The 17,861-nt window shown below is 49.1% G+C and overlaps 1 protein-coding gene across 1 annotated transcript; it reads right to left on the reverse strand.

The window, feature by feature from the left end:
• Positions 1-704: 704 nt before the first annotated feature.
• On the reverse strand, positions 705-15,045 carry LOC148521891 (protein kinase C delta type-like). Its single transcript, XM_088474483.1, has 6 exons — positions 14,954-15,045; positions 13,413-13,475; positions 12,546-12,684; positions 4,662-4,805; positions 3,884-4,012; positions 705-848 (listed from the first exon to the last, which is right to left on the reverse strand). Exons 1-6 carry the CDS (start codon positions 15,031-15,033, stop codon positions 705-707), a joined length of 699 nt encoding a protein of 232 aa, XP_088330609.1. The 5' UTR covers positions 15,034-15,045.
• Positions 15,046-17,861: the final 2,816 nt, after the last annotated feature.

The following is a 17,861-nucleotide window of genomic DNA, read 5'->3' on the forward strand; positions in this document are numbered from 1 at the left end:
TATGAAATGGCAAATTGGCCCAACATTGCTCCAGTGTATACCCAGCTTTACACAGTAGCAAACTGATTGGTGGATGGTGCTGGTAAGCATAGTTGGCAGTCTCCATACTTTAAGTAGTGAATGTCTGGAACTACCCATGAAACAGAGTGCAGGATGCTGTCACCTGGCCTGTACAGGGCATAGACAGATAGCAAGAGACTGGGAAGGAGGGGAGTACTCTACATTATGATGCCATCAGGGATATGTGGTCTTAAAATGCCAACAGAGATCTAATGAACAACAATGGCTGTGTATGAATCAAGTAATTAGGAAACGTTCATAGAGCAGCTAACAATAAAGACTCAAAGATAGTTTAATTTTATCATCGGTATCAATCAACTGATTTGTTGAGCAACAGACATGAGCCCTTAGATTTATGGGTCACCATCTTAGTATTTACCTTCTTCATCCAGCGAGAAGTCTCATTATGTTTCTGCTGGGAGGTGACGTCATCCGTAGAGCACAGTCTCAGAGTACCTCAGAAGATAAGAAAATAAAATGTGTTATATATTATACTCTTAAATTATAAATATGCTATAGACAAAAACATACAAAAAAAGATAAATATAAATACAAAAACTAAAACCCTCTCTTCTTTCTATAACCATCGTCCTGGTGTTACTCTTGGGTGGCCATCTTGCTCCTTGCTGTTGGAAAACGGGTGTTCATGGAAAGGTTCTCAAGTTGGAGCCCACATAGGAGAACCCTCTGAAAAGCTCCTGGTCCAATGCTCTTGGTGGTTTTCTCCGAGCCTCTGCTGCTTCCATCTTCTGGATGTTAAAACTTTGGGAGCTGTGTTCTATGGTGGGCTAGAGGGAACAAGAAACAAATGATCATCCATGTCACTAAACCTGAATAAATCCATATGTCCCTGGATCCTCTGATACCACAGACTAGTGTAACATGTGCGTCTGCTGTACTTTAATGTTTCCAGCTGTTGCAGTGTAATGAGCCATGAGATAATTTGAAGTAAATCAAGGCTAAAAATACTGACAAGCAGACTTACGCCTATTCACCAAGTTACCAGACACCTGTCCTGCTAGTATTATGTACTATTGCCCCATCACTAAATATAAATAGCAGATATAGAAATAGAATGTAGGAGGAAGATTTATAGGTGAGGGGAGTATTGTGGAAAGAGTAGGTAGGTGAGGGTATGTAACTACGGGTAGCAAAATATGTCATAAGAGATTTGTGCCAGAGGGGAGTAAGGTGGAGGCAAGTGGGTGAGGTGAAGGATGAGCTGGTTAGGAGGAGGTGGAGGAGGAGGGAAGGTGCAGAGGAAGCATTTTGGAGCAGTGCAAAGTGAAGGGACATAACCAGAAAAATGAATTAGATACATGGTTGTCAGGACTATGCGCTAATATACCTGTGCTGACATACTACAGTCCTGCAAGGGATAACTCCCCCTGCTCTGTTAGTGGGAGAGCTTTTAGGGCCTGAATGTGAGTCGGACACTATGTTCATGCTGGACACAGTTAAGAAATTTAAATTTTTACTACGTACACATTCCGATACAGAGTCGCAGTAGTGATTTGAGATGCACGGAAGCAGAAGTGTACTGAAAATGGATTGGGCATTCCTTGGCAGTGACAGGGAGGTGGCTGGTCACACACATGAAGATGGTCTGCCTTATGGGTGTGCCCCGGGCATGTCGCTGAAATGGTTCTGTACACAGACACTTAATCAGTCACATTGGAGCCCCTACTTAGACAGAGATTCTGCGCCTAGCATGGGGCTCATGCAAGTTCCTTTGCACCAAGATGCACCAAGCATGATTGCAGTGTCTGGGGATGTTCTAAATGGGGGACTCCATCCTTGCACAGTCATGCACACAGGTGTACATCAGGGGAAGGGCTTGTAGCGACATTAGCATAAAGTCACAGATGTGCAACTGGCAAAAGATGATGCATTCGACTCAGAATCAGCCCCTTAGTCTCATCTTAAGTAATATTCCTGCCATATGTGACGCTGTTTTATATGGTTTCTTTTAAATGGCCCCTAAGATATCAATATAAATATCTTCCTCCTGGCATGCACTGAGTCTACACCAGAAGTTGTTTCCTCACAACCCCTACTCACCTCTGGTAGCAGAAGTCTCGTCCATTGTGATAGTGAATTTAGATCTTTACTTACCATTATTGTGCCTGGTCAGCTGTGCCCTCCATAGACATGGCTCTCCTTCAGAGGTTTGGGCACAATTCCCCACTGCTGCTGACATGGTAGTTGATAGATCCCCTTCCGTAGATGTACCCTGACATCATTAGTTACTGTCCAATGTCATTCCTTACTATCAATGTGAACATAGAGGGGGAATATAAGCCTGTGGCGAGCGACGTGTCCTCACCGTCCATCAACTATAGAGCTCAGCTCTCTAACTGTAAAGAGCAGAGCAGCATGTGGTAGGAATCTAGGGACAAAGGACAGAAGCTGGAAGGCAAACCTGGCTTGGTGGGCCCCTGAGAGAGGATCAATGGGCAATTTAACATCATAATTAGGCTGACTGCAGCAGTGATCTCTGATCATCACAGAAGTGCTCCCGGTGATAGGCCCCGCCCCCTGCATTAGGCTCTATACTCTTTGCTGAGCTACTCCATAGCATCATTAGGCAGGGATCTAGGACAAGGTGCAGGTATTGCAAGGCAGTGCACTGCATGGTCCTGGGAATGGGAGGGCAAGGGGCACTTACACAGGCTGGGCAGCAACCCCTCCCCCCTCCCGATAGCAGACCACAAAGCCCCACCCACCAAAAAAGGTGTATGGCCTGAAATCAGTGGGGCCCATCGGGGAAATACCCAAATCCCCGGCAGCCCAGTCTGAGCGTGGCTGTAGCCCATCCACTTCAGGGATCAATGTGCTGTGCTATTAACAATGGCCTTCTCCATACCAGTGTTATTATTGCAGTTACTGTTGCCTTTCTGTCAGCTTGTACCAGTCTGGACATTCTTCTCTGACCTCTCTCTTACTAACAAGGCATTTTCACCCACAGAACTGCCACTGACTGCATGTTTTTGTTTTGTGCACCATTCTCTATAAACCATAGAGACTGTTGTGTGTGAAAATCTCAGGAGATCACTTGTTTCTGAAATATTCAAATCATCCACGGCCTAAGTCACTTTGATCACATTTCCTTCCCAGTCTGGTGATTGGTCTGAGCAAGAATTGAGCCTCTAGGCCAGGAATGGGGAACCTCAGGCCCGGGGGCAGTATAAGGACCACAGAATCATTTGGTTTGGCCCTCTGAGCTTTTTTCTGCTAGCCTCATCTGATTAGCAGGGTGCCTAGAATAGCACTCTGCAGACAGAATCTATGCATCAGTGCCACCTAGAGCATCCTTTTATAGAAGTGTAAGTATAATAAGTACTCTTGTAAATTGCACAGACAATAATGTATACAGTATTATTATGGTGGCACTTTTCCAAATAAAGTACACCTGGCTGGGGACAAATGTATCTCATTGAAAATAAAAGTGACACCTGATTTCAACCACTTCTAGAGATGTGTAAATTAAAATTATTGACTGTAGTACATGTGGGGACATAGCGGCCACCAGCCGCACTAACAGTGCCCCTAGTTGTGCAATTTCCCTTCCATAAAGCACATTTAAACATCTCAAAATTCGTGAAATCTATTATTACATATGGATGCAATGTGTGGTGCAGTTCTTTCACTAGCTAAATAAAGGAAGTAATACCACAGTGATCGCCATGTGGATAGGCTAAGCCATGTCCTCTCATCACAACATTACGTTTGTTGTTGAGACCTTTATCTTTCCATATTTGTAAATGACCCTTATTGTCTTTTAATGCATTTATTGGGCAAAACTGCTTTATCCTATACTTACTGGGTCAGGGACATGTGGTGGTGGAACGCTAAGGGCTTCCAACGAGACCCAATCAATACGCTGGAACAAACGATGCTGGCGGATGTTTCCGTTGACACCCAAACGCCTGGAAGGATTTTTACACAGGAGCTGGAATAAAAAAGAATAAAATATATGTTTCTCTCATATAGCACTGAGGTGTGTATGTAGGTATAAGATGGTGTGTATAAGGTTTGTGGTGCCAGGCAACGTAACTATAAACCTGCATGGGTTATAATGTGCCCCAAAGGCCAGAGGGTAATGGTAAATAGCTATAATATCCTGATAAGAAAGTGTTTCTGCAGAGCCACTAGTAATCTTCCATGTAAGACCTAGCAAACCTATGGCAGTGATAACCCTTTTCTCTGGCTCTTTTTCTTTATCCTCTTTAACAAGAGTGATTCCCGTGAATTGATAAATACAGATGCAACTACATACTACATTATGCTTTACTGCAATATGCAGCGAGCCCCATAATGCTGCCACTGCACCACTTACTATAATTAGTACCCAAGCATGGGCATAACTACCATAGGTGCAAGGGGTGCAGCTGCTATGGGGCTTAGAGCTGAGGGGAGCCAATCTTCCTTGGCAAACTTACATGTGCTATATGCATTTTTCACCACTGGGTGGTACATAGGGACCCTTACAAACTTTTGCTATGGGTCCTTCAAATACCTAGTTATGCCTAAGCCTAATAAGATTTAAGTATTGTATAGCAGAATGCTATAATATGGATTCACAAGTCTTATTTATTTACCTGCTTAATAATGTCCTTAGCCACAGCTCCTGCCTTGGGGAACCCTCTGGGATGGTCACGAGACGTTCCGGTAATCATTTGGTTGATGATGATGCCAAATGAGTACCAATCCACTCCAGCGTTGTACTCCTTCTCCGCCAGCATCTACCAGGAGATAATATAGCACATTGTTACTCTATCATTAGATTATTTACTATATCCCATGTGTCTGTGTCTCACTGGCATTAGTATCTTGTTATCTTCCTACCTATTTCCTGAGGTAACATTTTGGGCAGAATTTAGTTATGGATGTGACTTCCTCAGGTGGACCTCAGGGCTAATTGAATTCAGCCCTTTGAATCTCTTTGGGATTGATGCAGAGTGAGCACTATGCCAGTATGCAAATCCTATCTTAACTTAATTCACTATACGCATGTCGAGACCAGGAGGCGCACGCATATGTACCAATGCAGGTTTGAGTGAGTCTAACACTGAGGGCCATAGCTAGAGGGGTACAAGCAGTGCCATCACCAGCACTAGTGACCCACTTGTCATTGGATAATAGTAAATGCACACTTATGCTGAAAGGACATATAGGGCATGATTCTGAATCGGATGCAATGCCAACATTCACTGAGTTCAGCAATGTTATGCTATTGCGTGTGCCCAAAAATCCCTAAAACTCCTATGGTGCATGCGTTATACAGTGTGTACACACAAAGGTGCTGTTGTAATTGAGGCACATGGCATCATAAATGTCTTGGAAAAGTGATTGGCATTCCTGGTGACTGGGAGGTGGCTAAACAGAGGCATGGATATGGTCCGTCTTATGGGCATGTTATGGGAGTGTGGCTGACGTGTTTGTGTACATGGATGCTCAATCAGTCAGTGTGGAGGCCATACTCTGACAATCTGTACATGCCATAGGGCAGGTGTAAGTTTCCATGGTGTAACTGATGGAGGTGACTACAGATACAGCAAGTAGTATTACAGCACCTACATATGCTCATACACAAGGATGTACTCCAGGGAAAGACTTTGTAGCTGTATTTGCATAAACTCACAGACAGGCAATTGCCAAAAGACGCGGCTGCTTCCCCCTCTGTATCAGGCCCATAATATGTTATTTGTATGTTTTATACCCATTTCTTTTCTTTCTATTACAAATATAATAAGTGTATGTGAGATATGCCAGGCATAAGCCGGAGCACATGCTGCTGGTACAGGGCTGTACGGCTCAGCATATGTGCAGTAATAGGCCCATTGTCTGTGTGCTATTTAAGTTAAAATTGTGCCCATTTTGTGACCAATCTGCATTTATGTTTCTACTTCAGGGTCCATAGGGTATCCACAGGATACCTTGGGTATAGGTGTGACGTCAGTCGCAGGGCACCAAAGAGTTAAGCTTTCAGCCTCCCAGGATGCACTAGGTCCCCCTCCTATACCCCGCCCCCGGGCCAAGGCACCCCAGTTTAGTTTGGTGCCCGGCCGGTGTCGGGTGCACCTGTCGGAGTGGGGGCTAGAAGAGCCCCTGAAGCTTTCTTCAGTGCAGCTGTGGCTGCACATCTGGATGTACAGCATGGACAGTCAGTCCTGACGTCCATGCTGTCTTCCCTACACCCCCGCCGGTACCAGAACGCCGGTACCGATCCGGGGATGCTGGTGAGCATCTGGGGTCACAGCTAGCGGTGACCCCAGATGTTCCGGACCATGGCCGGATCCAAGGGGGACAAAAGTAAGCAGCGGGGTCCCGCGGTGGGTCCCCGCTGGTCACATGGTCCTAAGTCCCCAGGCAGGGGGCTCCCTGGGGACTGGCTGCAGCGTGGAGCCAGGTACTGAACCTGCGCTTTCCACTACCCCCTGGGACAGCGGACCGCAGCAGAGCGGTAGCGCTGTGGCGTCCCAGGGGTTAAATGCATGCCAGGGGAGCGCGCCTTCCCTGTCTCACAGCCGGCACCTCCCCCGCTGCACACTGCCCTCTCTGCACTGTGCTGACTGGTCCTGTGTCAGCGCTCCTCCCCCAGGCCAGCTTCTCTCTGCTCCTCGGCGGCCATCTTCTCTGCAACGCATGGTGAACGCTGCTGGAAGCGCTGGACGGAAGCATCGTGGTCTGGGTCCCCCCGCATACCTCTCCTCCGCTGTGGCTCAGGTCTGTGTATGCAGTGCTGTGTCCTACCAGGCCCTGTGTCTGTGTAGTTGAGTGATCAGCGCTGTTAGTGCAGGAATTGTTATTTCTCTGCATTGTATGTGACTGTGCTAGCGCTGCCTGTAACTTTCTTCTCTAAACTGTCAGCTTTATTACTGTCCCTGTTCTTTCTGCTAAAGCCCTTGCGGTGCGGTGCTGCAGGGTGGTCTCTCGCCTATTTAATACTTAATTGGTGAGAGAGGTCACATACGTGGTGCCATCATGTCTGAAAGTGATTTTCCCCTCCGGCTACAGTGTACCACGTGCAAAGTACCGTTAGCGGAGGGGGAGGGTAGCGCGGAGGGTCTTTGCCGGCAGTGTTTGTCCATGGCGCGGCCTATTACGGTTACAGCATCGGTACAGGAGCCGCCCTGGGCTTGTTTCGCTCAGGCGTTAACAGCTTTAGTGGGCCAGTTAGCTCCGCAGCCCGCGTTTACTCCGATGGGTTTGTCCCAGCAGTCTGTGGTGTCGTCACCCATGCAGGGGTTCCCACGACAATTGGTGGTACCCCACAGTCTCCCTATTTCCCCGCTCCCGGGTTCTCAGGAGCCAGCGTGGGTTAACTCCCTGACGAGTTCTGTACAGCACTTGTCGGATGTGTTGCAAGGGGAGTCTGTGATGCGGCCTCATAAAAGGCCGGTGGCGTCTCTGTCCGCTCCTTATGAGGATGACGAAGGGACGTCTGATGATGGGGAGATTCTGGATCCTTACGATCAGGAACCTCTCCATACTAAGGACGCTGATGCTAAATCCAAAGTATATATTCCTGGACTTATTCGGGCGGTCCGCACAGCCTTGGTGATTGAGGACGAAGTTCCCCCAGCGGCTAAATCTAAGTATGCCTTTTTCAAAGATGTGAAGGGCGATGCCACAGTCTTTCCTCTTTCGGGTCAGTTGGTGGACCATTTAGAGGAGGCGTGGAAACAACCTGGCAAAAGATACCAGCCGCAGAGACGCCTGGCGGTGGCTTATCCGTTCGCGGATAATTATTTTGCTAAGTGGGAATCCCCTCCACAGGTGGATTCTCACGTGACCCGTCTTGTCCGTAGTGCCACATTGCCGATGCCATCCATGTCCTCCCTTAAGGATGCTACGGACCGCAAGGTAGAAATCTGCCTGAAGTCCGCTTATTCCCTTGCAGGGGGGCAGCACGGCCGGCTATGGCCATTTGCTGGGTTGCCAGAGTGATGGAGCGCTGGGCGGATTCATTAGAGGCTTCTTTTGAATCCGACTGTCCGGCCGAACAGGCGGAGTTGATTGGCAATCTCCGTGATTCGGCCACCTACATCAACGAGGCGGCTCTAGACATTAGTACTCTGGTGTCTAGAATTTCTTCAGCAGCGGTAGCTGCTCGTCGCACCTTGTGGCTGCGATCCTGGAAGGCGGACGCAGATTCCAAGAAAGGTCTGGAAGCGTTGCCGTTTACCAGAGAAGTTCTCTTCGGTCCGGATCTGGATAAGATTGTGGCCACGCTGGCGGCAGCCAAATCTGCTTGTCTCCCGTCGGCCGCTGCTCCTTCTGGTTCTGGACCATCGTCCTTTCGGTCATCTAGGGCCCAGGGCAGGTCCAAACCACAGTCGTTTCCTCGACAGGCTGGCCCTAAGAAATCGGTCAAGCCCCGGAAACAGGCATGGAGTACCAGACGTCCGGCCCCCAAGCCAGATGACAAGCCTGCGGCCTGACGGTCCGGGTCTCCCCTTGGGGGATCCCAGGGTGGGAGGCCGCCTGCTGCAGTTCTCCCGGTGTTGGTCGTTCACTACGACAGACACTTGGGTTCTGGAGGTGGTCTTCCACGGGTACGCCCTCTCCTTCCGGCACAGACCCCCGGCTCGATTCTTCACCACGGGTCTACCATCAGACCGGAACAAGGCTACGGAGCTGCGGAAGGTATTGCACACTATGCTCCAGGCTGGAGTTATAGTGCCTGTTCCATTCTCCCAGAGGGGCCAGGGTTTCTATTCAAATCTATTTTTGGTACAGAAACCCAATGGGTCATATCGTCCGATTCTCAACCTCAAAGCACTCAACAAGTCTTTGCGGGTCCCGAAGTTTCGGATGGAGACCCTACGGTCCATCATTCTGGCGCTGGAACCTGGGGACTACATGGTGTCATTGGACATACAGGACGCTTACCTGCATGTCCCTATTCTTTTGCGCCATCAAGAGTTCCTTCGGTTTGCAATCCGCAGCGACCACTTCCTGTTTCGGGCGTTACCTTTTGGCCTGGCGACAGCACCACGTGTTTTCACCAAGGTGATGGCGGTCATGGCGGCTTCTCTGCGGCTGCAAGGAGTCCGCATGTTGCCGTACTTGGACGACCTGTTATTGGTGGCAGGATCTCCAGAGCTCCTGTTACACCACTTGGACCTGACCATTGCACTGCTGCAACGGCACGGCTGGCTAATCAACTGGCAGAAGTCCACTCTAATCCCGTCTCGGAGGATTCTGCATCTTGAAGCCTTATTGGACTCGGGACAGCAAAGGATCTTCGTGACGGAGGACAAGATCTCTGCTTTACAGTCAAGGGTGCGCAGTTGTCTGCACAGCCGCCGGGTGTCCTTACACTCGGCGATGAGGTTACTGGGCTCCATGGTGTCGGTGTTCGACATGGTGGAATACGCCCAGTTTCACTCCAGACCTCTGCAGCACCTGATCCTGTCCAAGTGGAACGGGCTGCCTCAGTCTCTGAAGTTCAAGACGATTGTGCTCACCCCGGAGGTTCGCCTGTCCCTTGCGTGGTGGTTAAAGACGACCCACCTCAACAAGGGACGTCCGTTCTGGGTTCCAAATTGGGTCCTGTTGACAACGGACGCCAGTCTTCGGGGCTGGGGAGCAGTTTCGGGTCCACACTTGTTCCAGGGCAGGTGGACGCCGACAGAAGCGGAGCTTCCAATAAATATCTTGGAACTTCGTGCGGTCTTCAATGCTCTCCTGCAGGCACAGCAGTTTCTCCAGGGTCACCCGGTGCAGGTCCAGTCGGACAACGCTACCACCGTGGCCTACATATACAGGCAAGGAGGAACTCGCAGTCGGGCGGCTCTTGTAGAGGTCTCTCGGATCCTGGTTTGGGCGGAGCGCAATCTTCCAGCCATATCAGCGGTCTTCATCCCGGGAGTGCTAAATTGGGAGGCGGACTTTCTAAGTCACCAGGACGTTCATCCAGGGGAATGGTCCCTGCACCCGGATGTTTTTCAACTACTGGTGGACAGGTGGGGTCTTCCAGAAATCGACCTCATGGCGTCCCGGCACAACAACAAGTTGCCGGTGTACGGGTCTCACACAAGAGACGAAGGGGCGTCTCTGGTGAATGCTCTGTCCGTCCGGTGGACGTTCCGGTTCGCATACCTGTTCCCTCCGGTCTCCCTTCTTCCACGGGTAATCCGGAAATTCAAACAGGAAGGAGGGACGCTCCTGTTGATAGCTCCCACGTGGCCCAGACGGCACTGGTTCTCAGACCTTCAGGGTCTGTCCGTGGACAGTCCTCTGCGGTTGCCGCTACGACCGGACCTTCTGTCTCAGGGTCCTTGTCTTCACCCGGACCTGACTCGGCTGTCTTTGACGGCGTGGCTGTTGAGACGGCCATGCTGAGGTCCCGGGGGTTTTCCAGCTCTGTGGTGCGTACCATGTTACGAGCTCGGAAACCGTCTTCCGCGAGGATATACCATCGCGTGTGGCATACGTTCTTCCAGTGGTGTCGACCGAGAGGTTATGCACCGCGGGAGTTTCGTCTGTCTCGGATTCTCGCCTTCCTGCAAGCGGGACTAGATCATGGGCTTCGCCTTGCTTCTTTGAAGGTACAGGTTTCGGCCCTATCTGTCTGGTTTCACCGTAGGATTGCTACAATCCCGGATGTGCGCACCTTTATGCAAGGTGTTCTCCGTATTCAGCCGCCCTTTGTTCCACCTGTGGCGCCTTGGGATTTGGCTGTGGTCCTGAGGGCTCTCCAAGGACCGCCGTTTGAACCACTGGGCTCAGTGGATATTAAATGGCTAACAGCTAAGACTGTTTTCCTTCTGGCCATTGCTTTGGCCAGACGAGTTTCTGAGTTAGGGGCTCTTTCTTGTAGACCCCCTTTCTTGGTTTTTCATGGGAACAGGGCAGTGCTCCGCACTCGGCCCGAGTTTCTTCCCAAAGTTGTTTCCCAGTTTCATGTTAACGAGGAAATAGTTGTTCCGGCCTTTAACTCACCGGGTCTTTCCGTGGGTGAGGCCTCTTTGGATGTTGTGCGGGCCTTAAGGACTTATGTTGACCGCACTTCTTCGTTTAGGAAGTCGGACGCTTTGTTTGTCCTCTATGGCTTCCGTAAAAAGGGTTGGCCTGCTTCAAAGCAAACTTTGGCAGCCTGGATCCGTATGGCTATTTCTGAAGCTTATCTTCATGAAGGCCTACCGGTCCCTCCTTCTCTGAAGGCTCATTCCACTAGGTCTGTGGGCAGCTTGACGTGGTGCCTCGGCAGTTCAGATCTGCAAGGCTGCTACGTGGTCTTCTGTCCATACCTTCGTGAGGTATTACAGGTTTGACACCTTCGCCTCTCAGGATGCTTCCTTCGGGCGGCGGATTCTCCTTTCTGCACAGGAGCGTCCCCACCCTTAAAGGATACTGCTTTGGGACATCCCCAAGGTATCCTGTGGATACCCTATGGACCCTGAAGGAGAAAATATGAGATATGGTAAGAACTTACCCTTGTTATCTCTATTTCTACGAAGTCCATAGGGTTCCACAGGACTCCCGCCCTGTCGCACCTGTGCTGCAGATGGGCTTTGCTCTGGTCACCGGTTTTCTGTCTCCCTCTGGTGAGAATGTGATTCTTGTATGTGTCCAGATCTTTGTTCTCTCTCTTCCTTCTCCTCCTCCGGCCTATGGCTTGGTAACTAACTGAGGTGCCTTGGCCCGGGGGCGGGGTATAGGAGGGGGACCTAGTGCATCCTGGGAGGCTGAAAGCTTAACTCTTTGGTGCCCTGCGACTGACGTCACACCTATACCCAAGGTATCCTGTGGAACCCTATGGACTTCGTAGAAATAGAGATAACAAGGGTAAGTTCTTACCATATCTCATATTTTTATACAAATGTAGCTAATGTGATTGTCTGGTTATTCAGCACATAATAAGAGTTTCTTACCGGATGCTGCCATGTTTTCAAAAAAGTCCATCAAATAGTGCTGAGTAAATAATAACCCCTGCTGGCAATACTGTATATTACTGTATATTGTATTTTGTGTATTTATATAAAATTATTTTTCTTCCACTACTATTACATTGAGTATTTATTGTTAGGGGAAGAAGGTGCTCAGCTACAGCATACATGCCTACCCTCCCAGTTTTTGTGGGGGGTGGGGGTGGCATAATAGCCTAGGTAAGGGACAATACTGTGTGGCATTACTGTGGGGTATAATGTGTTATAAGGGACATTACTATGTGTGGCATAATGTGTAAGGGGCATTATTGTGGGGCATAATGTATAAGGGGTACTACTACTGTTGGGCATAATATATAAGGGCATTACTACTGCGTGGCATAATGTGTTATAAGGGGCAATACAACTATGTGGCATAATGTTTATAAGAAGAACAACTGTGGCATAACATGAATGGGGGGCCCTTTAAAAATGTTGTTATGGGCCCACGAAGTTCTAGTTACGCCCCTGCTCAGATCTATTAAACACATTGCTATCAGTACATTATGTGCTCAGAAAACAATAATAATATATATTACACCTCACCTCTGGAGCAATATATCCAGGAGTTCCAGCGTATTCTGTGGCAGTCTGGTCACCAAAGATGTTATCAATTGCCAGACCGAAGTCAGCAATTTTAAGATGACCAGACTCTGCCATCAGGATGTTCTCCGGTTTAAGGTCTCTAAAAAGAAAGATTTTAAATAAATGTCAAATGTTTTGTCTAGTGAGAAATATATACATGAATTACCAGTAGTATTACAGGCATCACATTATGCAGACAGCTGACCTGCTGGGACAGCACCACCTAGTGATAACAATGATTTCAATTCTTACCTAAAGCATAGGGCCTGATTCAGAGATGAATGCAATGGTGATTACGGATGCAGATCAAGCGATTGTTTATCAGTGCGCATGCGTATAAGTCACAGTGTACGTGTGCAGTGATGGCATTGCAATTACGGATGCACAGAAGATCCACTTGCAAAGTGAGTGACAAGTAGTCAGCATTTGGGGGTGGTATCGGGGGGTGGTCAGAAAAACGTAGACATGTGTGACTGTTTGAACACCATTATATGGGCGTACATAAATTAGCCCTTGTGATCTCCTACACAGTATGAGAACCCTCTGTCAGGAGAGCTGCTGAGTCTGCAGCTGGTCAGATCTGCTGCAAGGGTGAGAAGGCCTCTCAATGTGCATTGATGTTATTGACAGTTACGCAGGTAAGCGATGTCATACACATGTAAGAAGGCAGCAGTGGGCGTCCTTATGCTCAGGTGATCTTTGGAACCATTAGCATATTTTCGCAGCTGTGATCTCATTAGCGTCCATCTCTGAATCAGGCCCATAGTTAGAAGGTGCACATCACTGTGACCTGATTGTGTAGGAAAATGGTATTATTAGTATAATTACCGATGGATGATGCCCTTAGCGTGCAGGTATTGTATACCACATGTGATCTCAGCTGCATAGAAACTTAAAGAGAAGAAAGGAATCAATATTAGAAATAGGTAAAAAACCTGTTATCATAAATCTGCTAATAGAGGATCCTGCTCATTCTACCATCTAACTCTTCAGCTGGGTGCACGCTATACAATGTGTGTACCCAGCAATGGAACAGCGTGATGTAATGATACATTGCACACACCATACACACTGCACGATCCGGTGTACAATGGTACGATGTACGATGATATCGCTACATTGTATATGTAGCAGCATGGCGTCATTTATTGCATCATCCCATCTGCTGTGCATAACATCCAATGAGACAATGTGATGAAAGACAACCACGTACAACGGAGAGGGCTTACATACTGCACAATCTGTACGATGTATCGGTCCAATCCATGACGGAATGTATATCAAACAATGAATGATATAGGGCCTGATTCAGACCCACTCGCGAGCGGCTGTCCGCTCGCAAGTGGGTCGATGTTATGGACTGAGCATGCGCACGATGGAGGGAGCTCCGTCGTGCGCATGCGCCAGACGCGACGAGCGAAGGAAAGTCCTTCGCTCGTTGTGTCCGATCAAAGGGGGCGTGCTGTCAATGTTGATTGACAGCACGCCCCCTTTGGTGGGCGTGCCGGGGGCGTGCCTCCCTGATGGGGGCATTCCCACGGGAACGCCTTCCATCAAAAGCCGGCCCACTGACATCACTAGTGCTGTCAGTGGGAGTGATTTTGGCTCTGATAGAGCCAAAATCACTCCGGAGCTTGCGGTTGAAAACCTCAACCGCAGGCTCCGGCTCGCAATTTCGATGGTCGCGATGGTCACGACCATCGCGGCCATCACAATGCACGCTCGTATAGCCTGTGGGTGGTGACCCACAGCTATACGAGCGTCCAGGAGGACGCTCCATTTTCATGGAGCCCGGCCCTCATTCAGAGCGTGCGCTCTGCTCAGAGCGTACGGCTCTGAATGAGGGTCATAGTGTGTACCCAGCTTTAGTCTGTGACTTTCTGCTTCCCCCATTTCCCCCCTCATGTCATTACACTGCCCCTGTCACATGACACCCTGTTATTATCACTGACACATTCTCACAGCTATGCCTCCAGCATGATCAGCACATTGACATGTGATACTTTCTATGACCTGATGGGGCTCACAAGAGTCTATCCCCACTCAGTATCACACTGAGGACATTCCACATTAAGACCAAATTAAGGTGATCAGACCCTAGTCAAACTTTTCTTAATAAAGAGATTACATTGAGCATTTGCCAGTCCTTGAGTCATACTCCCCGAGAGTTCCCTGGAGAGGGAGGCCCAGGAGGATGGGATGGAGGTGTGGACATTAGGTAAAGGTGGATTTCTAGTATTCACTATATGTAGGGGTAGGAGATATTAAGTGGAATTTACCAAAGCTGTCCAACCCTTATACTGTCCCTATCTCTGTACACACTGTTACTATTCATTTCAGTACATGTCTATTCTATGTGAGGTACTTACGTTGCGCTGGTGATGTCCAAGCAGCCTTTTCTCTGCAGGAACTGGTGGAAGTCCCCGCCACTTGCATACTCCAGACCCATGAAAAGGTGGTTCTGTTTGATTGGACACACACAATAGTCATATAATACATTCTCATAGGAGAACATGGCAACAACTTTGAGTGAGCATACTGACTCATAGTAACGTTATTACACAATAAGATATAAAACCTGTATTTATGTTAGATGTGTAAAAATAAATAACTAAAAATCCTTGTCTAATAAGAAATACACTTTACCGTGGTCTGGAAGGCAAGGTGTCCATGGATGAGGAAGGCGCTGCCAGACGCAACCTCTAGCACCCTGCGCTCCACCAACACCTGCTCCCTGTCCTCCAGCGGCAGATCTCTCTTTCGGACGATCTTCAGTGCCAGCCGCTGACCAGTCAGAGAGTCCTCCGCCAGCAGAACCTACAGGAGATAGAGACATACACAATGATATTTATACTTCCATTATACCTCTATAAGCACCCAGGTAGCTCAGTATCTTTAGAGGTAAGTGCATTTTGTATTACCAGTTTCATTAAAGGAATGAGACTCCAGACTTTTCCCAGGCTCATAGGATTATAGATCAACCTCCTGATTTGGAGGCTTAGTCAGGGCCAATACTGTCATTAAGTCCTTCCCCCACTGCATTGTGGTGATGCCTAATGATGCACATGATGTCACCATGCCCAACATACAGTAATATAATTCCACTTGTACCTACCCTCCAGGGGTTTCCCAGAGGAGACCTATATAGTGTTAACTCACATGTTCATGATGCTCCACTACTACAAGTTCTGAGTCACACAGTTGTTGCCTGAGTTGAGTTTAGTAGCCACAGTCACATGACTTACCTTCCCAAAGCTGCCCTGGCCCAGTTGATGGTAGAAGGCCAGCCTCTGGATGTAGATAGAGGCTGTATCTCCAGGAGCAGCTTTCTGAACACCACTTCCTCCTTATGGGCACAAGAAAAAGAAACAATGTAAAATGTATTATTCAGAGTTAGATGCACATGGAAAATGCATGTACAGTATTGTATTATAGTAAACCTTCATGTAATAGTAATGTAGTCACTATACTGTTGATAGATCTCATAAACACAGCCATACAGATAAAAGGGTGTCATCAATTGCTAATGTAAGAAAAATGGATTTCAAATCAGCACAGGTAAGTATTTGCACCCCAGGTTAGTGTCATATTGCAGGCATGCACGGAGCCCCCCTCTTTCTGACTACTCAGAAACCCCACTGATCACTAAGTTTTATGTGGACTGCACTACACACTAATAAACACACCGCCGTCGGCATCGGGTAGTACGCTCGTACTACCCGGAGGAGGTGTGTTTATTTTAGCAGCCAATGAGAGTCTGATAGACTCACATTGGCTGCTGTATCCACAGAGGGAGCTGCCTGGAGCTCACTCATGAGCTCCGCTTTCTGGCTCCCCCCGCAGCGGGTGATGGGAGAGACGCCCATCATGACGTCTCTCCCATAGTGCAGAGCAGGCTGGAAGGAGCGGACAGCGGAGGTCGCGGCAGGAGCGGGTATTCAGGTAAGTTGTGATGGTTTTTTTGTGTGTGTGTGTATATGTAAGGGGCATGGGCACTGACACTGCATAGGGGGGCACTGCTGGGGGCACTCTATAGGGGGGTGGCTGCTACTTGGGGGCACTGTATAGGGGTCTGCTACTGGGGACACTGAATAGGGAAGGGTTGCTACTAGGGGCACTGTATAAAGGGGTGGCCGCTACTGGGGGCACTGTATAGGGGGTGCTACTGGGGTCACTGTATAGGGGGTGCTGCTACTGGGGGCACTGTATAGGGGAGCCGCTACTGGGGACACTGCATAGGGTGTCCCCCAGTAGTGCTCCCCCTATACAGTGCCCCTTATATAGTGCCCCCAGTAGTGGTCCCCCCTGTGCAGTGCCCCTTGTGCCCCCAGTAGTAAGCCCCTTATATAGTGCCCCCAGTAGTAGTCCCTTCTATGCAGTGCCCTCATTAGTGGTACCCCCTATGCAGTGCCCCTTATATAGTGCCCCCAGTCATAGTCCCCCAATGCAGTGCCCCCAATAGTAGTACCCATTATGCAGTGCCCTTTAAATAGTGGCCCCAGTTGTGGTTCCCCCCTATGCAGTACCCCCAGTATAGCCCTTTATATAGTGCCCCTAGTAGTGGTCCCCCATTGCAGTGCCCCCAGTAGTGGTCCCCCCTCGTAGTGCCCCTAGTAATAGTCCCACCCCTTGGAATGCCCCTAGTGGTAGTCCCTCCTTTGTAGTGCCCCTAGTAGTAGTCCCCCCTTGTAGTGCCCCTAGTAGTAGTCCCTCCTATGTAGTGCTCCCCCCCCCGTAGACACAACACACACATAATAAAAATAAAATAAACCACTTATCTGAATCCCTGCTCCGGCTCCTGCTCCCGCCGCCGCCATCTGCATCTCCATCCATTTTCCCTGGGCTGGCCCGCTCTGCATTATGGGACAGACGTCTCTCCCATTACCCACTGCGGAAGCTGGAAGATGGAGCTCATGAGTGAGCTCCAGCCCAGCTTCGGCACTGGGCGCAGCAGTCAATGAGAGTTTGACAGACTCTCATTGGCTGCTAATTAAACACACTGCTGCCGGCCCTGGCATCTATGTGTTTGTCACTGTGAAGTGCTGACCGAACTCCGTTATGCGCGTTGCAGCTGTGTCACATAGACACAGTCTGTCTGCGGCCCGCATGGTCGCAGCTGAGGCAACCTCCACTATGTGGCACCCTACTCAGCTGTGTACCATGCATATGCATAGAATCGGCCCTGCTGGTGCTCTATATAAGGGGTACTACTGGGGCCACTGCATAAAGGGGACTACAACTGGGGCACTATATAAGGGGCACTTCTAGGGAAACTGC

The sequence above is a fragment of the Taudactylus pleione genome, unplaced genomic scaffold, assembly GCF_031769625.1.
Source record: "Taudactylus pleione unplaced genomic scaffold, aTauple2 ptg000154l, whole genome shotgun sequence".
In the NCBI taxonomy this organism is placed as follows: Eukaryota; Metazoa; Chordata; class Amphibia; order Anura; family Myobatrachidae; genus Taudactylus; species Taudactylus pleione.

Bases quoted from the DNA above. Each gene is read 5' to 3' on its own strand.
- LOC148521891 (XM_088474483.1), bottom strand. From the start codon at position 15,033: ATGGGTCTGGAGTATGCAAGTGGCGGGGACTTCCACCAGTTCCTGCAG. The intron at 13,476-14,953 runs GTAAGTACCTCA...CTTCTCTTTAAG, and splicing joins TTGGACATCACCAGCGCAAC to TTTCTATGCAGCTGAGATCA. The intron at 4,806-12,545 runs GTGAGGTGTAAT...ATCTCCTGGTAG, and splicing joins CTGGATATATTGCTCCAGAG to ATGCTGGCGGAGAAGGAGTA.